Raw genomic sequence first — 27,069 nt, 5'->3', positions numbered from 1 at the left:
AGAGAGTAGGAGGGGGTTATAGTGAGTTGAGTTCGGGACTGCAGCGCCCGTCGCTCCGCTGGTATTCCAGGAATGTGTTGATCATGGCGGCCGCAGTGAAGCCCGTGAGGAGCGGATTGCTGGAGCTCCGCGTTACCGTTCACCACTGGATCCGCGTGCTTGCCACTCTCAGCGAGGACTCGTTCACCGTGAGTCCCGGAGAAACCGGCGATGAGACCGGGAACAGCTGCTCGCCCGCGCCCGGAGCTGTTAACGGGGATCCGGCGAACCTCAGCGCCTCCCCGGTACCGGACACCATCACCAACGTCAAGCGAACCGTCAGAGTCACCAAACAAGAGGTCGGAGGACTCGGAATAAGTATTAAGGGTAAGGCGACTAGTTTATATCGGTTAGCAAAGTGTTATTAAACTTATTGTTCCTGAAGAGTTTGGAAACACTTTATGAATCATAATCATTCAGGATTCATAAATATGATGTAGCGTAGATAATTTAAACCACTACTTAAGATATTTTAAAATAATTTAATGTTATTTAAATCTTGGTTTCTTGGACATGTGGGCTATGGATTTTTCTTTTAAGTAGCCTATTCGTGGTAAAGTTATGGTAACAGATGGTAATAGGCCTATTAAAATAAAACCGATATCCGATTATGTAATAACGTTAATGCAAATATCGGGGAAATATCGGTAAAACCGATTAACGGTTGATCACTAGTTTCCAAGAATACTATGGTAGCAAAATGTAAAAAATAAAATTAAAATAAAAACAGTATTATTGTACTTTATGCTAATTTTTTGTAATCCATGGCAATGTGGTCTCAATTCTGAGACATGAAAATCTCGGAGTGCCATAAAAATATAGTAGCCTATTAATTTCAGTATATGGTATTATCTTCTTGCACTGGTGTACTACAGTATCTTTGGGGTTTCTGGTTATTTTTAGTATCTTAAAACTGTGACAGCTTTCACATTAAGTGAAGACCTTAGAGAAACTACATTTGACCACCATATCAGTTCTGATGTTTTCTAATGATTTGCATGATGTCGCGTGTGAGATTTATGGGTTAGTGAATCCTGCAGTATGTGTGTGTTCTCGGGGGTCGACAGCTGAGTGGTGAATTACCCATCATGCTCAGCCTGTCTCTGGCTCCACATGAAAGCTGTGGAACGAGAGCAGAGAAGAGTATGGTGCTGTTTATTTTAGGGAGCCAGAGAGGGACGACCTTGCCTTGAGTCTGAAGTGCAGTTGTACGTCTATATTTACAGTCTTTGGACCCGTCGTTCGGACACTTTCGGAGAAAAAGGCTTTAGTTTTCAATCTTTCAGATCCCCCAAATATGATCATCCTCATGCAATGAAGCCCCAGTCTAAAACTTAAAAGGCAACTATTATATATTAATACATTTATACTGTGACTGAGTAAAGTGAAAATTAAGTTTGAAATTGTGTAGTTTCTGTTACATTATTACATTTTTCAACTTACTATAGTACTCTACTGTAGGGATGCACCGATATGAAAATGTTGGCTGATACCAATAACCGATAATTCTTTATATTTAAAAGCCGATAACCGATATATTGGCCGATAAATCTAAATCCAAATTTTTATGTCATTTTTGAGAGCCTGGTTACAAAAACAAAAGTTTGACCAATAAAATCCATGTCCCAAACACACAATTATAATGTTCTCATTGTGATTTTATGTAGCCGATATGACAGATTTGCACTGTACATGTTGCACTTCACTGTATTTTCTTTTTTTGAAGTAATTCCAATCATATTTCAAGCAATTCAATACCATCATGTTGAACAGTGCGCATCTGAAGCGTCTCAGCTGAAGGAAATAATCCATTATTTATCGGCTTTAATATATCGACCAAATTTTCTTATCGGGCCGATAATGATAACATTAAAAATTAACCGATATCGGCCGATACCGATATGGTGGCCGATATATCATGCATCCCTACTCTACGGTATTAGTTAATTATTTAAATATTTTATATTTATATTTAATACATTTTCCTATTTATTTTTATTCAATTTATTTATTTATTTTACATGTTTTTCTTTAAACTTTTTTTTTATATAAGTTTGACACATGAAAACTTAACAGCACCTCTTCTCACTAAACTCTATGCTTGTTTTGTATTTTTTTTTTGTCACAAGTCAGAAATGATCCAATTAGAATTTGATTACTCTATAGAGCTCATGTAGCCCCGCCCCTTTTCAGCTCCGCGCTCCTCATGTTCAATCTTCCGGTTTGTATTTCCACAGCATGAAGGTAAGATCTTACAGATTTATAAATGTTTTAATAAGTTCCCGGTCTATGACATCCACTTCAAACTTTACAATGCTCATGATGACTTTCGTTAACTCTACAATAAATAAATAAATCCACTTCACCAGCTAATTAATTCTAAAGATGGCTCCGCGCTTGTTTCTCTGGTGAATAAGGTCTATTGGATGTTGGAATGTGAAGTTTAATTTAGATATTTCCCTCAAATCGTAGTTGATTTTATTACAGATATTTTGTCATGTCAGGTGCGCGTTGGATTTCCAGCATGGCCACAAGGGGCACTATTGCAGGTGTTTATGGCCTAAATCAGCGATTCCCAACTTTATTGTCAGACAAACCACTTAGATGTGAAATACTTATGTGAAGTACTTAGATTTTAAGGTAGTAATATTTTAATAATTTACCAACACATTTGCATATTCTCGGTGCTGTGATGATTGATCACGGTCAAATGACAGAAAGTGTTTTATTTAGATTGTTTTTATTTTTAAATTATTCAAATATTGGGCTGCACGAATCATATTGCAATTATTTTGTCATATATGGGGATTTTAACTGTGGTATGGCATTTCATCTTATATGATCATAACATTTCATATTGCTGCTGCTGTAACCCCAAAAACAAACATTTAGTTTTTATTGCATGCATGTAAGTACATTAAGTAAGTGATGGCCCCAACTCTTTTTCATTAACGTTCAGCCATGTTGTTGTGAATTAGTTTTATTGCTCAGGATTATTACAGGCAGCTACTGTACTGAAATAACCTGTGTGATGTACCGGTTATTATGGTGAGACCAGGACTGGAGATAGGGGGAACTCAATTTTTATCAGGAAATTTTCTTCCCTCAAATCATGGAGCCCTGCTTCTAACACAACTCTGATATAACACTGACATCCAAAAGCCTTGTTCATTTTTTATTTATTTACATTTTTTTATTTACATTTTTTTTATAATATTCCCCCCAAATTGAGTATAATTATTTTTTTTAATAATTTAACAGTTACTACAATATGTACTGCTATTTTTCTAAAATACTAATTTCTTATTTTACAGTGCAATAGTATTATTCTAATAGTAATATTTCTTATTTTGTTTAATATTTTATTTTACAATAATAATTATAATATATATTAATAATAAAATAAGCATTAATTTATAATTACATTAAATTGTGTTAATTGATATATAATCACAAAAATGTTGCTCTGATTCTGGAATCCTACAAAAAAGCACAGCAAACCTGGATCTTTTAAAGCAACACTAAGTAAGATTTTTTTTACCTTAAAATAATGTTTCCAAAATGGTTTCAGTGGTTCATTAAGTCGTAACAGGGTGAAAGGCACTTCTGGATCCTATATCTGCTATAACCACGCTATGTAAGATTGCCAGATCGGGTCGCGTTTCTGTAGTTCTAATAAGAAAACTACAAATTCGACGTGCTTTACGTCAAGCATTACAATAGTCATTATTTAGTTTTTCTTCGTTGCTGATGTCGCAATACATCATACTTTCATGAAATCATGCAACATACTCTACCTTGTCTGTGGACATCGTTCATTCCAAAGCCGAGCGAGTGTGTGTGCGACAGTAGGATGCGCTCGGCTAAATTATTTACCACAGCGGTAATGGACAATTCCACTTCCAACCTGTAGGGCGACCGCAGAGGAAAAGTTACTTGGTGTTGCTTTAAAAAAATTTTTTTTAATTTTGTAAAAAATTTTCAGGAAATGTTCTTACCTAAAATCATGCAGCCCTGCTTGTAACACAGTTCTGATGTACACTGACATACAAAAGTCTTTTTAATTTTTTGGTTCAACTCAACTCAAATTGTTATGCTGATAATATATTTTGAAATTGAAAGATTTGTGCTACATTAGAAGCGTTTTCTCTAGTGGTCTCGGACCTTTGAACACTGTGTTTACACAAGAATGATGCAGTCAGCGTTGCATTTCAGCATTAGTGTGTTTGTGCAGGACGTCCTGGCAGGGACTGCAGCGAGAAATGATTGATAACGTGCTGGAGCTCGAGCAGAGAGACCGGAGGTTGCCAACAGTATCTGGCAGGAGCCGAGATCCCACCCGCATTCGCGTCGCATGTGTCTTTAAGGGTCAAAGGGTCACTAGAATAGAGGGTAAAACCCCTGAAAGCAGATTAGGGGTAATTAGACGAGACCACTTCTGATACACGCTGACGATGCTGGTGAGGAAGAAGCTCATGGCCACACAGTCTGGAACCACATATAAATGTTTTATGGTTTATACACAAGGTGGCTGTTTCACATGCCCTTGAATTTCTAGATGTAAGTTTAAAGCGTATGAGGCTTTTGAGACCAGCTGCCTAATTCTCATTGGATATTTCAGTCGGATGCTAGAGAAAGCCACAGACCGAACCATCATTCACCAAAGAAGATATATGTGCATCGGTCTGTAATATTTGGAGCACACACCCCAGATCAAGGATGAAGCCGATGAAATTTTGATTGGTATTACAGTGTTGCCCATAAATCACATCAAAGGGCACATCAGTAGTTGGGTTTTATGCAATTGTTCTGTATTTAGCAATGCATATGAATGCTCATTTTTTAACTAGTCTAGAACTAGACTTTTTGTATGTAATGATTTGTGGGAATAGTTTATGAGAATGTGTCTCCTCTGTGTTTGGAGAGCATGATATTAGAAAAAACTGAAAAAAAGACGACTATAGTAAGTTGAAAAAAAAAAGAATAATGTAACATAATAGAAACTAAACATTTTCAAACTTAATTTTCACATATTTATAACATTACTCTGTCACAGTATAAATGTATTAATATTTAATAAAAGCAAATATATAGTTGCCTTTTTAGAAAAAAGTTTGTATTTTCTGCAATATGCAAAAAATACAGTCATTTTCACCAGATTACTTGGATAATATCTGAAAATAATTAATCATTCTATGATTTGGGTGATATTGTTTGAGAGTGCATCTGCGTAGAAAATTAAAATAATTTTACAGAGCTGAAAAATTATTATACTTTTTTTTTGTGTGTGTGTGTGTGTGAATCATCCTCTTAGGTTTGAACAATTTGGGAACAACACTGACTCAGTAACCATACAGCGTACATTTTTTATAATATGATTTTATTGTGATTAATATTAAATAAAAAATATTAAAACAAGAAATAAATTGCAATAATTCTATTATACTGGAAAAAAAAAACATTTAATAAAACAAAATAGTACAGCTGTAAAATTACAATACTAATATATTTATGTCTTAATTTCCTTATTTTAAAACATTACCATCAAGCTTTTAGGTAGTGACATTCGTACCTGTTCAGGTAAAGCACCTGCAGGCATTGTTTCCGGCAGCCCAGTCAATGAACCAGGCGTTACTACAGTCGCACATGAAGCTGTTGTTTTGCAGATCAAGCACTTTAAGTTGAGGAAGAGACTGGATGATGGTTTGGTTTATCAGTCGTACTGGCTCGTAGGCTTGTCAGACTGGAGAGATTTGCATCAACTAAGAAGTTCAAAGACTTAAAGGAGAACTCCGCCGCAAAATGAACCTTTGGTCTAATAAAACATTGGTACCTAGTCAACCGTTCTCTGAGATTTGTTTCCATGATAATCGAATGTAAAGAGTTTTATCTCTAAAAACTGGTTAGCGTATAACGCTAGTAACGGGGGCATATAATAAGTAAAAAGAAATCGCTAGTTAATACCACTAACAAGGCTCAAAATAGCCCCACATGAACACAGTAACATAATGAGGGTCCCTACATGCAAAACGAAGCATTGAGAACTTTGTAAGTGTACAGACCGTTTAATAAGAAGATAAAGATAAAGAAAGCCCACTTCGTGTATACAGACAGGAGCCATCTTTGGAAAACAGTCTCGACTAATCAAACCACGAACGCCATTCATACAGTTCAGCTCACTTAGCACGTCGTTCGTGGTTTGATTAGTCGAGACTGTTTTCCAAAGATGGCTCCTGTTTTAGAGATAAAACTCTTTACATTCGATTATCATGAAAACAAATCTCAGAGAACGGTTGGCTAGGTACCAATCAGAGGTGGGTAGAGTATCCAAAAACTGTACTCAAGTAAAAGTACAAGTACTTATAGAAATATTTACTCAAAGTAAAAGTAAAAGTAATAATCTCAAAAGTTACTTGAGTAAGAGTAAAAAAGTATCCAATAAAAAACTACTCAAGTAGTTAGTTACTAGTTACTTTGGATCACAAAGGCCTATATATATAGCCTATATATCATGATATTATTTAGATATTTTTTCATTTAAATGACTATTATCATCATAATTAGATAAGCTATCTTTGCAACAAAAACAGAAGAGACAAACATTATTTCTGTATTCTGTATATTATAGCCCGAAAACCATTGCCTGTCCTTTGGTTTGTATAATAGTATAGTAACTTATACAACTACATTTGGATTATTAGACAATGTCGGAATAAAGTGACTCTATGGAGTTTTGCATTCATAAAGGGATGGGAACCATTTGTAAGTATATCATCAACCCGTCCAGGGACTGCAGGCGGAAATTAGCATTTTTGCTATAACCTGGCACATGACATCTCTTCTTTCTTAGATTAATGTTTTTTGTGCATTGTCCCTGATCAAATAAATAAATAAATTGACACAGATTAGAAAGAGTTAAAACTCTTCACATGTGCTCGTAGTCATGTCATGCCCAACACAAACAACGATCAAATACACGGATCTTCTTCTGTCTGTTCTCCAAAATGTATTTAAATGTAGGCTATATTTATGAAAGCATCTTTAAACTGGTTAACTGAGTCTAATAAGGCAGGCAAAGGCATTCGTTTTCAAGTCGAGTTCGCACGTCACTGCGCAATACACACATTGTGTGTGTACACACATTCATAAACTGGACGATGATAGCTTATTTAATGTATAAAGTAATGTATATGTCCGAAAAAAGGGTAATGCCATACTTTGTAGTAGTGCTAATAATCTGTTTGGTTGTAAAATGTATTACCTGAATGAAATGAAATCGAATGTATCGTCGTGTGAATTCATTCCCAGACAGCTACGAAGTAACATACGACGATGTTCAACTAATAAAGATCTTCATCGCTGGCAAAAAATATGATGCATTTGCAGATTTACTTTCTAGACTGTAGCTACTAGACTGTAGACCGCCACTTCATACAACGCTCTTGAAGTTCTTCAATCTTCCTGTTACGACTCCGAGACGATTCAGTGCGTGAGGAAACTGAACAGATCATTCAAACTGATTCGCGGACCGATTTAGACAGATCTGCCCAACTTGTTTGATGAAGTCTTTGAACAGAATCGACTCAAAAGAGTGATTCATTTGTGAATTGAGCATCGCTCATGCCCAGAAAAAAGAGAGAGCGCGCGCTTAGAATAAACTACGCTTTTAACAACATATTGCATTAAAATAAAGTAACGAGAGGAACGTCGCCCAACGTAACGAAGTAAAAGTACAGTTTTTTCATTAGAAATGTACTCGAGTAAAAGTAAAAGTACCCACAGTTAAATCTACTCTTAAAAGTAAAAATTTTCCAAAAAAATACTCAAGTAAATGTAACGAAGTAAATGTACTTCGTTACTACCCACCTCTGGTACCAATGTTTTATTAAGCCGCGTTTCCACCGCAGGAACTTTCCCCAGGAACTAGGAACTTTGGGGTGGTACTCAGTGTGTTTACACCGCAGGAACCAGGGTCTAAATGAAGTTCCGGGTAAAAATTTCCCCCCCAGAAAGTCCCTGCTGGCGAGGTAGTACTTTTTCAGAGTTCAGGAACTTTCGGGGTGGGACTTGTGCGCTGAACATGCTGATTGGTTGAGCTCACGTCACATTTGATTGGTTGACTCCACACAGCATTTTATTTTAGCCGCCATTTTTAAAAAACGCGCTTCCTTGCTTCGTGCAGTAAAGAGTTGTCGGGAAATTAATATGGAGTTTACCAAAAAATACGACCGCTGGACCGACGACGAGGTCCAGGCTTTAATAAGCGTATTTGCGGAAGAAGAAATCCAGCGGGAACTGGAAACGGCAATCCGCAATGAAAAGGTATACCTGAAAATATCGAGTCGGTTATACGAGCTGGGCATTGTTCACACTGGAAAACAGTGCAGAGAGAAGTTAAAAAAATTAAAACAAGACTACAAAAAAGTCAAGGATCACAACAATAGAAGCGGATCCGATCGGCGTACTAACAAGTGGTTTGACCGCCTGGACGCGTTGTTGGGACACAGGCCGGCATTCTCTGGAGCAGCGGTGACAAAAGACTCGGCAATTGCATTTTTGGAATCCATTCATGATTCTGAGGACCAGTCGGTTGAAGGTAAATTATCACACCTCTACATGATATTGTCTTAAACTCTTTGCAGTGATAAAACAAACTAACTTTTTTCAACGTGTTTTTACAGATGAAATGAATGGCCCCAATGATGTGCAGGCAACAGAGACCAGTGTGTTTTCCCCTGCAATCACCAGTAGCCCTCGTCCCATGTCTTCCGCCGAAACACACACACGACGAGGTATTAAACAACGTTGTCTATTGATAAAAATATACTTCAAAACTAGGGGTGTAATAATATATCGTGCAACAATATATTGCAATACAAAAATGCAACAATACGTATCGTGGACAGTTCACCCAAAATAAAATTACTGTGTGAGAAAAAAATTCAGGTTTTTTAGTGTCAGTACTACATTAAAATTATGTTGATATTAATGTATAATCTAATGCAATGGGGGAATGTTTGTGGGTCCTAATAATGCCAAACATCTACCAATGTTAAACATATTCGTCTAAAATAATTCAGTATTTTCAGCTTCAGAATTATGTTTATTCTGGTGTCACCATTGTCCTTGAGTTACAAGCACCAAGTCCAAGCATGGAGCATGATGGCAAAGTTTTAAATTTAATATTTTGTAATGAAAACACTTAAAATACGTATTTTATGGTTTTCAGGGTGGGCTTGTGTATTTATTGTCATGTGTTTCTCCATTAGGGAAGAGGAAAAGGGATTGTGACTTTCTTGATGCGCTGAGGGACATGGAAGATTCTAACCGGACCGCCCTGCAGCTTGGACAAGAACAGCGTGACAAATATATGCAGCTGTTACTTGAGAGCCAGGCTGAGGAAAGAGAGATGAGGAGGCAGGAGTTGGCGTTCCTGCAGTCGGAAGCTGAAGAAAGCAGACGGCAGCAGAGGGACTTTCAGGCCGGGTTTCTGTCTGTTCTTGGACAGTTTGCCCAGTCATTCAAAAAGTAGCCACTGAACTCTGAGATTGCACTTTAAATTGAACATTTGCATTTTTTGTTTTTATTTGCACAATTCTAATTTTTATGAGGGCCGGGTTTCTGTCTGTTCTTGGACAGTTTGCCCAGTCATTCAAAAAGTAGCCACTTGAACTCTGAGATTGCACTTTAAATTGAACATTTGCATTTTTTATTTTCTTTGCACAATTCTAATTTTTATATATTGTTTGCATTCCTGCAGAGGGCCAGGTTTCTGTCTGTTCTTGGACAGTTTGCCCAGTTGTTCAAAAATACATTTGTATTTGTTTTTCTTTACACAATATATTACTGTTCTCGTAATTTATTTCTTTTCACATGATTGTATTTTAAAATATATATGTTTAGTAAGCAGTACTTGCCTTGTGTTAAATAAAGTTTGTAAAATGTCACTTTGAGATCAAGTGCCTTTTCATCTCAATGGTAATTTTAGCTCTTACATAAGGTCTTGAAGTGCTGGTTAGATGTAAAACATTTCTGGTGAAAGTGCACAGGTTAAAATAAGCAAAGTGTAGGTAATTTAAGTCACTCATGAAATTACATTTTATATTTGACAGCCAAATATACAGGTGAAACTCAAATTTAGAAGTATTGTGCAAAGTTGTTTCAGTAATTCAACTTAAAGGTGAAACTCGTATATGGACTCATTACATGCAAGGTGTATTACATTTTCAAGCCTGTTATAATTATGACTATACGTCTTACAGCTTATGAAAACTTCACATTTATTCTAATTTTGAATTTGATTTTCATAGCTGAAATATCTCACTTTGCATTTAAGTTGAATTACTGAAATAAAGTTTTGCATGTTATTCTAATTTTCAAGTTTCACCTGTAAACAGAAGGTGATAACAGAATAAATTAAAACCAAAGCATGATTTAGAAGTAATCATTTTTATTTACAAAAAAAAGTGTTACACAGCAAAAACAATGTACAACAGGTGTATACAGCCTAAAAAAGTGCATTACAGCACCTGAAGGTTATTTTTCCCTTACCAAAAAAAACAAACTTTATGGTGTGTAGCCAGTGATAGTGCAGTTTCCTACACTGTAGTCAAAAACTTCATTAGGCCTGTACGTGCATCAAGACCCTCGGCCTCTACAGTGGATGACAGTGCCCCGTCAGGCTGGTTGAATGTACCCGTAGTCCATTCTTCTCTGAACTCATCACCATTCATTTCACAGAGGTTATGCAGAACACAACATGCGACCACCAGGGATTTGACCTTGTGTGTATTGCAGTCATTTCGTTTTAGCAAACACCTCCATCTGCCCTTTAGTCTGCCAAAAGCATTCTCAACCACCACCCTGGCTCTGCTTGTTTTATGGTTGTACACAAGTTGTTGGGGTGTCAGTCGTCCGTTGTCGGTGAAAGGTTTCATCAGCCAGCTCTTCAAAGGATAGGCTGCATCACCAAGGACATAGTACCCCACATCATGTCCACAAATGTTCTTGGTTACATCAGGTAGTAACAAACCCCGATCCACTAGGTCCCACAATCCTGACAAACGTAGCACTCTGGCATCATGCAGGCTCCCTGGCGCTCCTAAAAAAACATTCCAAAAGAGGCCTCTTCCGTCCACAACAGCCTGTAGGATGATCGAATGCCAGCCCTTCCGGTTGAAGTACTCTGTGTGGTACTCCTCTGGTCCAAGAATGGGGATGTGTGATCCATCAATTGCACCTACACACTGTGGCAAACCCCATCTGCACTCAAAATACGTCGCCATTTCTTTCAACTTTTCACTGTTTGGTAACTGGATAACTTCTTGCATGAGTACCTTCTCAACAGATGAGCAGAAATCGTGAACACAGTGACACACAGTAGCAACTCCGACTCCAAATAAATGAGAGATGCTTCTATACTCAGAGTTGGTCGCAAGTTTCCACAGTGCAATGGCGATTCTTTTTTGAATGGGTACACAATGTCGGTAGTTTGTGTCATGTCTCTCCAGTTGGGGTTGCAATCGACGACAGAGGTACAGAAAAGTATCCTTAGACATCCGGAAATTCTTTATCCACTGTGCTTCGGTGAAAGTTGGAACCACGCTGTCCCACCATTCTGTTGTTCTAGTGTGCATCCAAACCGATTGCGAAACACGACGCATTCGATAGTACTCCCATATCTAAAACACACAAAAGTTGCAAAAAATAAGTTGATGTAATCGATAATAACATTATTCACAACTCTTGTTAATTTTGGTGGATTAATTTCTTACCAATCTTGTTCTTTCTGCCCGATGGCGCGCGTTCGTCCCATCCATCTCACGGTCAATGTCCACTATAGCTGATAACAAACGTTGTCTACTTTTATATCTAGCATTACGAGCTTTCTGAATACGCTTTAGTATTAATGCTCGTCTCTTTTCTGCCGTTTTGTTAATTACCTCGTTAGTAAACCAATAGATCGCACACAAAAGCAGCACAGCTTGAATATCCTCCATACTCAAAACAAACGCGTCGCGCAGACTGGGAGGGAGGAGCAGTCGCACGCAGTTCAACGTCACCAGACTAATTTACATAATCTTCCCGGTACTTTAGACCGCGGTGTAAACGCAGTAGGCAACCGGTCTGGGGGAAAAAAAAGTTCCTATGAAAAAAGTTCCTGGGACAAATAGTTCCTGGTAATTGCGGTGGAAACGCGGCTTTAGACTAAGGGCCCTATCTTGCACTCGGCGCAAATGACTTTGTACACCGACGCATGTATCATTCCTATTTTGCACCCGCGCAAAGCGGACTTTTCCCTCCACAGACACACGTCGGTTAACTAAGAAATACACTTGCGCTCCCCGGGGCGGTTCAGCGCAAAGAGGAGGCGTGTTCCGGCGCAAACTTTCCCTCATGCTATTTTGCTGTTCTATAAAACAATTGCGCCACTGACCAGAAAAAACCTAGTCTAAAGTCAGTGGCGCGTTGCGCGTTGTTCATTATGCTATTTTAAGGGCGCATGCTTGGCCATAATCAATGTAGCGTGTGCACAACGCGCATACACTCTGATTCTCTCATCTAAGCAGCAGTTTTCATTTTTGCAAATCATACATTATTATTTACGATAGATAGATAGATAGATAGATAGATAGATAGATAGATAGATAGATAGATAGATAGACTTAGATAATAGATAGATTTATTATAAAAGCATGTAGCTTACACATTTACCCAAATTATCATACGCCTGTTTAACAGAAGTTAATTTGCGTGGGTTTCTCCATCCCCAATGTCACTTCTCTGTGTTTTACGGCCCTGACGAGAACGTTGCTCTCCTCGGCTGTGAACCGCTCCTGGCGCGCGCCTGGCAAATCCGCCGTTATAATAGGAATCCGCTTTAGAACAAGCGCGCCTGCTCTTAAAGGGAATGTGAGATGACGCTCTGATTGGTTTATTTCACGTTATGCCCAAACCACACCTATGAATAATGAAGCTACTTCAGACCAACCCCTTTTAGATTTGCGCCAGGCGCAAGAGGCATTTATCCCGCCGGGAAAATAGCAACAGCGCAGGGATCCGCCCACAAAGTTACTTGCGCTTTACGCTTTGACACTTGCGTTTCAGATCGTTAAAATAGGGCCCAATAGGTTCATTTTGCGCCGGAGTTCTCCTTTAAGGTGAGCTCGACCCAAACTGAGCTTTTTTAGGCCTGATATTGGGTGGAAAAGCCTGGATGTCAAAGCATTTCTGTTGGCAAGATTATTACTTAAAGGGAAATAGATTGTGCAGTTAGAGAAAACTCATCTGTCGGGGTTATGAGGACGCAACAGTTCAAAACGAAGAAAACAAAGAAAAAGAGTTTTCCCAAAGTTTGTCATTCCTCATTTTGAAGTTTCCACGTTTACTTGCAATGTTTGAAATCTCTAAACAAAAGTGCATTAAATTGAGAAGGAGATTATGAGGCGTAAAATCACAACAGATGAAAACTTCTTTAACTCTTAAGCTTGAATGGCTGTCTCAAATAGTATCTTCCCCTGTAAGACAGATTTTTGGTGCATAAAAACACATTATTCTTTCAAATTGAGATATGAAAATTATGCATGAAAGTCCAATTTGTTACCATAAATCTGGTCTAATTTGCAATTAAAAACAAATGCATTTGGATTGATTGCTTTTTTGTGCATGTAAACTACAGTTCTATCAATTCTAAACACATTTTTTTTTAAACATTATTTAGTCATCCTCATGTTGTTGGTCCTTAGAACACAAAATGTGAATTTTCATGTCAATATCCTGGTCATTCTTTCACAACTTATAATACGAGTAACTAAAGACTTGAGCTGTCATGCTCTGAAAAGACCAACTTGTTAGCATAACTGATAAATCTTGCCTAATTTGCAATTAAAGACAAATGCATTTTGGATTGATTGTAAACTGCTTTTTTGTAAACATGTAAACTACAGTTTTATCAAATTTAAACTAATTTTTTGTGCAGTTTCTCTATGACTGATATATTTGTTTTGTGCAGTTAGATTGGCATATAAGAGTATGACTTTCCCACCTGCTTGATTATTATAAGTATAAAATATAGTACTTACCAGTTTGTCCATATTTTTCAGTGGCACCATGCAACCCATCCGAAAGTTTGAAAGAAGAAGCTATTTGAGTAAATCCTTTTGTGGTAATGCTGAACTTTACAGGATGAGGCATCACTGTCATACTATCTGCTTATTTGCAGGCTTCTTGATTTCAGCAAAGATTGGTCATCTTTGTCAGCACATGATTAAAAAGACTTGTTAGACCACAGAGGCGTTTTTACTAAGTTAAGAGAATCTTACTTTTAGATTTTTATTGTGGCCAGTTGCATAATCTGCTTAGACTAGTTTTACAAGTCAGTCATAAAACTTTCATAATTTCAGTTACATAAAAAATGTAGATTGATCTAATTTTAGACCTAGAAAAGGATGGCTGATTAGCTCTTACTAACTGCTACTCATACTAGGTCATACTAGTTCTTTAGACTCATGGTTCTCTTAAATGTTCTTGTTCATCTACAAGTAAAAACTTGGAAGAGAAATTTTAGTGTATGCATATCAAAAAAATGTGTCTACTGAAATTGACCACATTTGTATGTTGTTTTACAGGCGGTAAAGAGAATAAGATGCCCATCCTGATCTCAAAGATCTTCAAAGGGCTGGCGGCGGACCAGACGGAGGCTCTTTACGTGGGCGATGCGATTTTGTCCGTGAACGGGAACGACCTCAGAGAAGCCACTCACGATGAGGCTGTACAGGCCCTGAAGAAAACAGGCAAAGAAGTCATTCTGGAAGGTAAGACAGAGCTGATTGTTTGGCTTGAAGGAATAGTGAAAAGTCAAAAGTGAAATCGATGTCATTATTGTTGTTGGTCCTTGGAACACTTGAATTTGTCTATGTCCTGGTCTTTCTTTTACATTTTATACTACGAATAAATAAAGAGCTCCGAAATTAAAAACTTCATATGCATTTTTCTCTTCTGAAGTCATACTGTATATTTGTGTGAGGAAAAGGTCCAAATTTAAGTCATTATTCACTGGAAATCTAAAATCTTAACCTACTATAACTTTCCTAAGCATTCATGAGAGAAGTAGTGAGATCTGACACATGAACACAAAGTTTTTATAAGTCTGATCCAGAGTTATGATAATTAAAGGGTTAGTTCACCTCATACCGTTGACGCGTAACACGTGAATGAACCTCATTGGTTCTTGCTGAAGCTCAAACGTGATGCGTAACATGAGAATGATCCTCATTGGTTCTTGCTGAAGCTCAAACGTGATGCGTAACACGAGAATGAACCTCATTGGTTCTTGCTGAAGCTCAAACGTGATGCGTAACATGAGAATGAACCTCATTGGTTCTTGCTGAAGCTCAAACGTGATGCGTAACATGAGAATGAACCTCATTGGTTCTTGCAGAAGCTCAAACGTGATGCGTAACACGAGAATGAACCTCATTGGTTCTTGCTGAAGCTCAAACCTGATGCGTAATGCGAGAATGAACCTCATTGGTTCTCACACGTCAAGCGAACATGCTCGAGCTTCCGTCTATTATAACTAATGTGTGAGTTGATGAATGTTTATATGTTAATAAAAGCCTAAATTCAATCATAAAATAAAGTGATGAGTCTCTTTGGAAAATTTGAACTAAACTGCTCAATTCATATGGATTAGTTTTACCAAGTTTTTGACGCTTCAGCAATGGTCTGAATTATTCATTCACCATGATTCCTTGAAACCTTGATCATCCAAGCACAGTTCACTTTATTGGACAATTATCACTGAATTTGCACACAACCTCACACAAAACTATCATATGACTTCTATAAAATTGCAATATCGAGTCATATTAATTAGGGATGTCCCGATACCACTTTTTCACTTCCGATACCGATACCGATGCCGCAGCTTTGGCTTTTGCCGATACCGATATTAATCCGATATTTTTATTTTATTCTTAAACTAATAAAAAATATAGCAATTTTCTCAATTAGCCACCTAAAATATACCTCCTATATAGTCCACAACAACAGTTGATTATGAAAGATTGCCACCCTTTATTCAAACACTACAAAAAAATAAAGAAATATATAAATGAAAGAAAATACAGGTACTTCAGTACTTAGCTAGCTACCAACAGGCTTAAAGTTAAAACAATTTAAACAGCAGCATTCTACATTGTAAATACCAGTACAGTGTTTGTTTTTTAAATCAAGTCGAATTTCTATAACTGTGTGTTAAACTGATTATCACTCTTGTGTGTGTTAAACACAATCTACTTAATACAGACAGCTTCATTATAAAGATAAACAACAAATCCCCAAAATATATGATCATAATCTATGACAAAAATGCTATTATAAACTAGATTAGTGGATAATACACATTGCTCTTTTTATTGTTGTAAAATACATTCATGAAAAACAAGATAACAAAAATGAAAAAGATAATTATTTTAGATATAGCTAAATCTGCTATAAAATTGAGACATGTTTTAAGTGTATTGCACAGCTATTTAATGAGGCAGCAAAATTAATAATTATTAATGTTAATAAGCTTTAATTGCGTCACTGCATTATGATATGAAAGGCTCCAATACAGTGCGGCACAAAGCGCTTATGCGCATCCCGAGCGGAGAATGATGCGCTTGAAGCCACGTGGAGTTACAGCACGCAGCGCGTCGAGTCCGCTTTGAAAAGTTCAAAGCACAACGGAGATACATATTGATGGACAGTGTATTATACAGTATCTATCTATGCAATCGTTTATTGAGCCTTTTCTTTTAACAGTTTTAAATTTCAGTTACTGTGCGCGTGAAGAACAATTATAGTGCTCTGACTCTAGTGTTGTGATCAAACCGACAGCGTCCGACACCCAGTAGAGAGTAACACGATTGAGTTACAGCAATAAAGTCCAGCAAGATAAAGTTGTTTTATGCGAAAACATAGACCTTTATCTTACAGATCAAGTATAATAGTATTAACATTGAATCATCTTGAAGATAGTTTCATCATTGACTGTAACCGAACGCGACGCGCTGTTTGAATGCTGAATGGGGAATGACTGACAGCCGCGAGAGGGAAAAGTTTACGTGATCTTGAATTTAATGACTTAAATATTAATTTATATCTCACATAATGGCTTCAGAACACTTATAATAGAGTGCACGAAAACGTTATGGTACTTTAGAATGTTTTTGTGCCTTTTGTGGGGCTTAACAATAACACATAATAGTATATCGGATTTGGATCGGCCTCGTCTGATCGATGTCTGATCGTTACCCGATCCCGCAAAAATGGCAGTATCGGAGCCGATACCGATCCTGAGTATCGGATCGGGACATCCCTAATATTAATCACTTATGGTATTTTTAGTCACTTTGGAGCTTGACTAGCCTGGCTCCGCCCTCCTACGTACTTCCGTTCAATTTTCATTTTCCTTCAGTCCTACGTCTGGGATTGTGCTGTATTCTTTGGTTTTCTCCGGTCAATTTTTTACCGGGCCAATCAGTGAACAGAGGGAGTTGCTGGGAACGATGCCGTCGATGTCCTGCACTAGTTTGAGTCGTCATACGTCACGACCAAACGTTGGCGATTGGTTATGGCAGATCCAGAGTGACTCTGGGCAGATCCAATAGTTTTAGACTTCAACAGAGGACCCGCCTACAAGGAAGTTAACACTTGTCAATGGAGCGATGCCAGACTCTATGTACAAATGAAATGTAGAGCTTGACAGCCCTAGCCTAGAAATCTAGACGCACCCTAGCGGCAGCCAATTTATTTTGCAGCCAGGGTGTTCTAGCAGCTCTCCTTTGGCTTTCGAGCTGGAAAAACCAAACTCTAGTCAGGCCAATCACATCGTGTATAGAGTCAGCGGGCGGGCTTAGCATAATGGCGACAGAGACGGTTCCCTGCTACTTGAAAACACAGAATGGCTGCTCCTGCTGGCGAACAGTGGTCTTACGAATCGGCTTTGGCCGCGACTCTGGAGGACTTGGAGTTAAAGGGATACTCCACTTTTTTTGGAAATAGGCTCATTTTACAACTCCCCCAGAGTTAAACTGTTGAGTTTTACCGTTTTTGAATCCATTCAGCCGATCTCCGGTTCTGGCGGTACCACTTTTAGCATAGCTTAGCATACATCATTGAAGTGGACAAGACCATTAGCATTTCTAAAAAAAAATGACCAAAGAGTTTTGATATTTTTCCTATTTAAAACTTGACTCTTCTGTAGTTACATCGTGCACTAAGACCGACGGAAAATGTAAAGTTGCGATTTTCTAGGCTGATATGGCTAGGAACTATACTCTCATTCCTGCGTAATAATCAAGAAACTTCACTGCCGTACCATGAGTGCAGCAGGCGTAATGATATGACGCAGCGCCTGAAAATAGTTCCGTTGTGTTGACGGAAGGTGGCCTATTTTCAGGCACTGCGTCAAATCATTACGCCTGCTGCTCTCATGGTACGGCAGTGAAGTTTCTTGAAACTTTAGTGGAGAAATGGTAGAAAAAGTGGTAGAAATGCTAATGGTCTTGTCCACTTCAATGATGTATGCTAAGCTATGCTAAAAGTGGTACCGCCAGAACCGGAGATCGGCTGAATGGATTCAAAAACGGTAAAAACTCAACAGTTTAACTCTGGGAGAGTTGTAAAATGAGCCTATTTCCAAAAAAAGTGGAGTATCCCTTTAAGCTTTTCTTTGAGAATAGAACAAAGAACGGCACTTAAGCCATTCTTAAAAATGGAAGATGTGTTCGTAGTTTTGCCGACCAGTTACGGCAAAAGTTTAATGTATCAACTAGCTCCGCTGGTGGGAAAGTGCTCTGGCGTGCGTTTCCCGAAACCATCGTTCCAACAAACATTCGCAAACAGCATCGCAAAGTTGTGTGTTTGAGCGACAGATCTCGAGCTGTGGTTAGAAGAAGAGTTTCTAGATTGCATGACATGTGGACTGAATGAATCCTTATCTTGAGCAAAATAAGCAAGCTGACATTCAGTGCAACCTGTGTCTTTTATTTAGAATACATACAAATGTCATTTACGTCTTTGAGTTTGTCAAGAGATTTAAAGCAGCGTTTATGAAGAGTGTGCATGTAAGAACGTGCTCTACTATGTAAGAACGAGTCTATGATTGAATCTGGAAATAAAGCGAAATAACTGAGAAAAATGAGAAATATTCCTCAGATGCCATGTCTGTAATTTATATCTAAACATCAAGCGTTGATTCGATCTCAAACAGTTTCATTAAAATAAGTTATTACTCCATCACGTGTGTGACGTCATAAACCAACGTGGTTGAACGACCACTTTGCGACAATATGGTTTCGGGAAACAGTCGTGACTAGCTAGTTGATTTCTTCAAGGATGCATCGTACTGTGGTGAAGCATCGAGTTACGGCGCTGTACGGGAAACACACCCCTGAGTGGTTGTAGTGGCTGAGTGGCGCTATCCTATTGCATGCAGAGGGAATTTGAAAGACAACCGTTTATCCCGCCCTTCCCAGGCCATGACAGCCCCACTTCATATTCACATTCATTAAAAAGACCATGACATATATATATATAGTATATATATATATATAAACGTATGTGTTCCCAAGAAGCAATTTCCCAAGAAACTAAAGTAATTTAGTTTTGGAACAATGTGAGAGTGAGTAAATACATTTTCTGCAAGTGAATGTCTGTCTGTCAACAAGTATTCAAACTGCATAAGCCTGTCTATAGTTTGCATTATTGTTTGCAACTTTGCTACTTTTTTTACTTTGCATGCTGTTTCCATTTTCTCTTTCCCGTAGTGCAGAGGTCAGCAACCTTATTGACATGAAGAGATCAAATGGGAAACCATGAGACCTCAGTAATTGCACAAGTGTTTGGAACTAAAATTGAGTACAAGTATATCAGTGAATGATAATTAGATTAATGCACATTTTTAAAAGGCTTGATGGAATCCATAATGGAAGATGGGCTATATAGTTTTTATGAGCCTGTGTGTGTGTGTTGTGTGTGTGTGTGTGTGAGAGAGAGAGAGATACCCATAGTGCCATATCAGCATTTTATCCCCTTTAAGAAGGCTCTTAAGAGCCAATGAAGCAAGAGTGAGCGGTGTTTGCATGTAATGCTGCTCTCAGATCCTCTGGGAAGGACCAACTTACGAGTTCAGAATTCATAATTACAATGTTTTGACAATTTCAGAATCAGAATGAGCTTTACTGCGTGTTTAACACACAAGGAATTGGTCTTGGTGACATGAGCTTCCAGTGGAGAAAAAAAGTACAGACATACATAGGGATAAGGCAGTAAAAAAGAATAAATTACCCAATAATAAAGAAAGAATAGACAATAAAATTAAATATGATGCTGTGCAATGCCATAATAAAAATATGGCGTCTCTTTGCTCCGCCCTCAAACACTGTAGTTGTATCTGAGACTGGAAGAGTTTGGTTCGAGTTGTTTATGTCGAGTTTATGATGCTGTTTTCTGCTGAAATTCAAATATTCTAATGTAAGCGGCCGATCGACCAATCAGAGCAGAGCAGGCTCTTGGAAAGGCGGGGTTTAGAGAGACTGAATCTTTGATCGAAGAGGGAATGTGTAATGTGTATTATGAGAAAATGAAAGTGTTTTTTGACCTTGGATGCATGTAAACCTGTTGCAGGAGACTCCAAAACAAAATGAGGAACCTTTAAAATAGCATAACAAGGGAACTTTATGCTTTGTTAATGTAAAGCCTTTTTACCAGGCCAAAAAGCCACGTGAATTTTGAGAGACAGTGAGTTAGAGACAGTTTGAGAGAGTCAGAACAAGAACGTTTGCAAGCATTAAAATTCCTGTCATCCACTGCAGATTTTCCCACCACACTTGGGCGCGAAAGGCCTAATTTTTAAGGGGCTCATCACACACCACACACACACACACACACACACACACACACACACACACACACACACACACACACACACACACACACACACACACACACACACACACACACACACACACACACACACACACACACACAAGCAGCTCAGACTCAGGGATTTACTCTCTTCTGCTTAGTGAGTTTTCTATGATCCTGTAATTGAGTGTTTGGTTCTCGCTGCACTTCTGCATCTTTCTTCTCTGCTCTCACACATTAGCCATGACATTTGCTATTCACTCCTGTTTGATTCATTTCATAGGGGATAATACTGTGGATGTGGAGAAAAACTCTCAGAAAAACACATTTACACACACATTTAAAGTAGAAATGATTTGCCCATGCACATCACTATTTTTTAACTTCATGTTCCTGGTAATCTTGAATCAGAATAAGTTCCTCTCGCAGCATCTCTTCTCTGATGATGTGGGTGGGGCTAAAACCTGTCACTCACATGAGATCAGCCTAGCAAACCACAACCATCCAATCAATTCCTCACGGACAAAATCAAGCCCCGCCCACATTTGTTCTTGTTCCAGAAGCGTTTCACTCGTATATACGGCAGAATAGGGAAGGAAAAGACGAGCACAACTTCCCTTTAATGCTGATTTTAACTTAATCTTAATCGTTTTACTCGTTCTTTGGCCAGTTTTGTCTCTCAGGAACATGCTGGACCACCACTGAGTCTCAAACATTTCTGTCTTTCTATCAAACGTTCTGTCGTTCTTGTTGAGAGTGGGTGAATATTCTCCTGTGACCTTTGAATCACATTATACTTGAAGGTTTGTGACCTTCAGCTGCTCCAAATTCATTGACTATAAAATCCATCATTCACGGGAGAATATGTGTGTTTGTGGGTTTCTCTGTGTGTGTGTTTGTGAGTTCTTGTCTAGCTGACAAGGATCCTTTCTGTGCAAAATCTTCTGCGTCACATTTCCAGCCGGATTTAACGTTAAAAGTAAACAGATTCCTCCTGATTCCACATGTTAACAGCGTGTCCAAACCAGACGTGACACGACACGTTCCAGGAGTCTGTTCCTCACTGGAAGTTAAAATGCTGCATGACACGACACAATCTCAGCCAATTCTCATATCCAATATACTGTAAATATAATTTTCACTGTATCAATAGTTTTGCAAACACAAGCAGAAAAAGTACACTACCGTTCAAAAGTTTGGTTTAAGATTTCTTTTGTTTTGAAATATATTGAGTTGACTCTTTTATTCAACAAGTACGCAATAAATTGATCGAAAGTGACAGTACAGACATTTATAAGGTTACAAAAGATTCTATTTCAAATTATTGCTGTGCTTTTGAACTTTCTATTCATCAAAGAATCCTGAGAAAAAAAATGTTTCCAAAAAGATATGAATTGTTTTCAACATTAATAATAATCATTAATGTGTCTTGAGCATCAAATCATCAAATTTGAGTGATTTCTGAAGGATCATGTGACACTGAAGACTGGAGTAATGATGCTGAAAATCCAGCTTTGATCACTGGAATAAATTACATTTTATTATTATTATTATTATTAAGTTTATTTAGATAGGGAGAGACACAAATAACATAGATAAACTTTAACAGTCATCTGATGTATGTATCATAGTGTTCTTAGCTAAAGCTAATTCACGACACTTGTCCCTAGTAGGGCTTTTTGATAAAAAATACAGTTTAACATTATTAAAAAGAAGAAAGAGAGAGAAAAAAATACAATTGAAGAAAATAAAAAAGGACAAAACATCCACAGAGATAGCAAAGTGTAAAGACTAAATATGAGAGCAATATTGTTCCTGAATTAACCACGATTTGGTGTTTTTTTAAGGAGGCTAATATTGGGATATATACTATACTATTACTATATATTCACATAGAAAAAAGCTGTTTTAAAGGAGTAGTTCACTTTTAAAAAAACTTTTGCTGATAATTTACTCACCCCCATGTCATCCAAGATGTCCATGTCTTTCTTTCTTCAGTCGAAAAGAAATTAAGGTTTTTGATGAAAACATTCCAGGATTTTCTCCATATAATGCATTTTTGCTGGGCACCAAACGGTTCAAGGTCTAAAAGACAGTTTCAGTGCAAACTGCAAACTGTTCAAAGGGCTTTAAACGACTCCAGACGATGAATAAGGGTCTTATCAAGCGAAACGATCGCTCATTTATAAAAATAAATAACAAAGTTTAAGTTTTATAAGCTCAAATGCCCGCCTTGCTCTGTTCTGTGTGACTCTCCTGTTCGAACTCGTTCATCAAAATGAACAAATCTTTTTCCGAGTCAATTCGTTCATTTCGTTCGTTAAATGAATCAAATGACTCGAAAAAAGATTTGTTCATTTTGATGCCCAGTAAAGTGCATTATATGGAGAAAAATCCTGGAATGTTTTCATCAAAAACCTTAATTTCTTGGAAAGACATGGACATCTTGGATGACATTGGGGTGAGTAAATTATCAGCAAAAGTTTTTTTAAAAGTCAACTACTCCTTTAAATTGTAATAATATTTCAATTTTTACTGTATTTTAGATCAAATAATTGCAGCCTTAATTGGTGAGCATAAAAGACGTACCGATTCCAAACTTTTGAATTGTAGTGTGACAGTACATTATGTATGGATTGCTATATCATACTGATTACTGTAACACATTATGATACAGAACACATTATGCAATGATACATAATGCCATTTTGCATTTTAATGCAATTTAAAGTGTGAACGTAACTCACCTTTAAAGTCAAGCACATTGCATTGTGAGATACAGTACGCTCTGATAATGCACTACACATTTGATTTCGGTCAATCATCCGGGAATCCCATGCATGCACACAAGACACAAACTGTGTACAGTACACTGCAAAAATAGTATACTAGTGTGCGTAGATGGCTATTCTGAACATATGAAATGCCGAGACACCCCACCCCAGACGGCTTCATTCCAGCTCAGATCTTCACTCTTCTGGTCAAATTGAATATTTGCACTTAACTAAATTAAAATCATAAGCGCTTGCAGCTGTTTTTATGGCTTTCAGTCAGGAAGTGAAGTCATGCCGTATTTCTGGGATGATGAAAGTGTGATATTCACTCTAGAAAATGTTTCTCTCGGTTGGACAGACTCCAGATAATTCAGTGAGATCAAGTGAGACGCTAATGAAAAGAAAAGCCTGTATTGGCTACTGAGGGACCAGACTTTATCTAAGCACACGCTGCTTATAGTAAACAGTTTAAATATGGAAACACACACACACTTCAGTTCAGTCTCTTGATTCTGAAATGCATTGACACTGAGATATTTTTAAACATGACTTAACCCAGTTAACAGAACGTTCTCTCAAAGTTATGAACAAATGTTCTTTCAGTAACAATAATAGAGCGTTCAACCAAAGTTATCTGGTCTTTAATAATGTTCTCAAAACGTTAGCACAAAAAACATTATTTATGCATATAGTTTTTAGTTGGACGTTCGCCTAACATTTTTAAATGTTACTACTTGTTTCAGAACATTCCGAGAACATTCAAAAGTAACATTCCCATAATATAAGAATTATAAAATGGAATGTTCCTTTAACATTCACTGAACCAAAAAAGTTTTTAAAACGTTTAAGAAATCTCTGCGTTTTCATAACTTTATTAGAATGTTAGCAAAACTTTTGGTAACACTTTACTTAAAGCCTTTATGAATAATGCATTATAAAGGTATATTATGTATAATGCATTATATCTTTTCATAAACAATTGTTAAAATGCTTGATCATATTTGTAGATTCCTTGTTACATCTGAAATTGGTTTTAATGCATTATACTTTCTAAAGGCAAAACACAAGTATCATATTGTATTATAACTGTACAGTTATTCATTAGACCACATAGTGCCTCATTCAAAAGCATAATAATTAATGCATTAAAAATACTTTTAGAACGCTACCCATATTTTTGCATTATAAAGATATGTATTTAAATAGGTATTATTTATGTATAATGCATTATATCAAAAAAGCATGGTAATATTTGTAGATTCCTTGTTACATCTGAAATTTTTTTTAATGCATTATACTTTCTAAAGGCAAAACACAAGTATCATATTGTATTATAACTGTACAGTTATTCATTAGACCACATAGTGCCTCATTCAAAAGCATAATAATTCATGCATTAAAAATACTTTTAGAACGCTATCCATATTTTTGCATTATAAAGATATGTATATAAATAGGTATTATTTATTTATAATGCATTATATCAAAAACGCATGGTAATATTTGTAGATTCCTTGTTACATCTTAAATTGGTTTTAATGCATTATACTTTCTAAAGGCATAACATTATTAAATTGCATTATAAACATGGTTACAATTATTCATGAGATCACACATAATGTGCAATATAAATGATATTAAAAAAATCTGTAAAGCTGCTTTGAAACGATGTGTATTGTGAAAAGCGCTATACAAATAAATTGAATTATAAGGCATAATTAATGCATTAAAAAATACTTTTAGAACGCTACCCATATTTGTGTTAGCTGAGAAGTGCGCACACACTTTTTGGGACTACATCAGTTCGGTCCTGTGTGTTTTCAGGAACATTTTTGTGTGTGGGCGATGAGCGGCATTCCTGGCACAGCGTGTTTCGGGAGTCACAGTGTATAGCCGATCCGATGGATTCCCGACGCTCCCACGGAAACCAGAGGGCCCGGGTCGGGCTGTCGGGATCTGTTGTCTTTGACGCCGCTCCAGGTTCTTGTGTTTGTCCAGTCAGGCTGCAAGAACAACTGCATGCTTCCCTGTCGCCCGACCCGGGACCCGGCACCTGGAAACAGAACGACCCGAGTCACCAGCGGGAAGAATCTGCATCTCGTCTTTTAAAGGATGATCGCTTTGTGTCCCAAAGGCCAGGAATGTAGACGTTTAGATCAGCAGTGGCAGCACAGACAGATTTATATCTGGTGTTTCTTTTGCCTTCACTGTGTGTGTAACGGTTAAACCCACAAACACTTCAAGCGAGAACACTGGGAAAAACCGAAACGCCATTTCTGTCTAAACCCAAACCCTAACACATCATTAACCCTGATTATGTGTGAAATTGAAGTGCAATTTTTGAGTTTCCACACTATGTATCATAATATTTCATTGCGTTCTCTTTCACTTAATATGTTTCAGTGAAGTATCAATGTCGTTTGTCTTAAAAAATCCTTTGGAGAAAGAAACAAATTGTGATCAAATACAGGTGAAACTCAAAAATTAGAATATGGTGCAAAAGTTCATTTATTTCAGTAATTCAACTTAAAAGGTGAAACTAATATATTATATAGACTCATTACATGCAAAGTGAGATATTTCAAGCCTTTATTTGTTATAATTGTGATGATTATGGCTTACAGCTTATGAAAACCCCAAATTCAAAATTAGAATATTGTGAAAAGGTTTTCATATCTGTAATCCATAATCAAAATTATAACAAATAAAGGCTTGAAATATCTCACTTTGCATGTAATGAGTCTATATAATATATTAGTTTCACCTTTTAAGTTGAATTACTGAAATAAATCAACTTTTGCATGAGTTTCACCGGTATATTAGTGGAGTAATGTAGGGAATAGTGATTTCGAACAGTCCGTGGAATCTAATATAGTTATAGTTTTGGTTTTTGGTTTGAACGGGCCTTTGATTGTAGGCAAATCTGAGCACAGTTTGAGAAGTTGTTGAGATCTCTTCTGAAACTCAACGTGAGATTACTGGAGCTTTTTTAGGAGACTTTATCTTCAAGTCTCAATTCGCTTGTCTGTTCAGAAGAAAACATCGAGATACTAAAGAGATTTCAAAATGCATGAACAAGCTTACATGAAGGCACTTGCGCTGTGCTATGAATTATGTATTTTCATAATGCAATGGTGTGTTTGCATTCGCGTACTAAAGCAGAGATGTGGAGTTGATCCTAACAGTTGGTTTGGGTTAAACCAAATCATCCAAAGATGAGCTGTATTTTTCCGCCTGTTACTCATCAGAAAAATCATGACCTCCTCCCTGTTTCCTTCCTTTGCTTTTTATTTTTCCTACCGTTTCCACAATGAAAACCAATGGTATTACAAGACCAGAC

At 37.3% G+C, this 27,069-nt stretch overlaps 2 protein-coding genes across 2 annotated transcripts; both read left to right on the top strand.

Annotated features, from left to right (window-relative positions):
- Positions 1 to 25,876, top strand: snta1 (syntrophin, alpha 1). The gene is made up of 3 exons (XM_056242552.1): positions 1 to 366; positions 14,667 to 14,852; positions 25,554 to 25,876. The coding sequence occupies exons 1-3, from the start codon at positions 84 to 86 to the stop codon at positions 25,874 to 25,876; spliced, it is 792 nt and encodes a 263-aa protein (XP_056098527.1). The 5' UTR covers positions 1 to 83.
- LOC130077341 (zinc finger and SCAN domain-containing protein 29-like) lies at positions 8,219 to 9,926 on the top strand. Its single transcript, XM_056242551.1, has 3 exons — positions 8,219 to 8,635; positions 8,721 to 8,831; positions 9,309 to 9,926. The coding sequence occupies exons 1-3, from the start codon at positions 8,245 to 8,247 to the stop codon at positions 9,569 to 9,571; spliced, it is 765 nt and encodes a 254-aa protein (XP_056098526.1). The 5' UTR covers positions 8,219 to 8,244; the 3' UTR covers positions 9,572 to 9,926.
- Positions 25,877 to 27,069: the final 1,193 nt, after the last annotated feature.

Source organism: Rhinichthys klamathensis, unplaced genomic scaffold (genome assembly GCF_029890125.1).
Source record: "Rhinichthys klamathensis goyatoka isolate OS25496 unplaced genomic scaffold, OSU_Roscu_1.1 h1tg000730l_1, whole genome shotgun sequence".
Classification (NCBI taxonomy): domain Eukaryota; kingdom Metazoa; phylum Chordata; class Actinopteri; order Cypriniformes; family Leuciscidae; genus Rhinichthys; species Rhinichthys klamathensis.
This window is presented reverse-complemented; position numbering and strand designations above follow the sequence as displayed.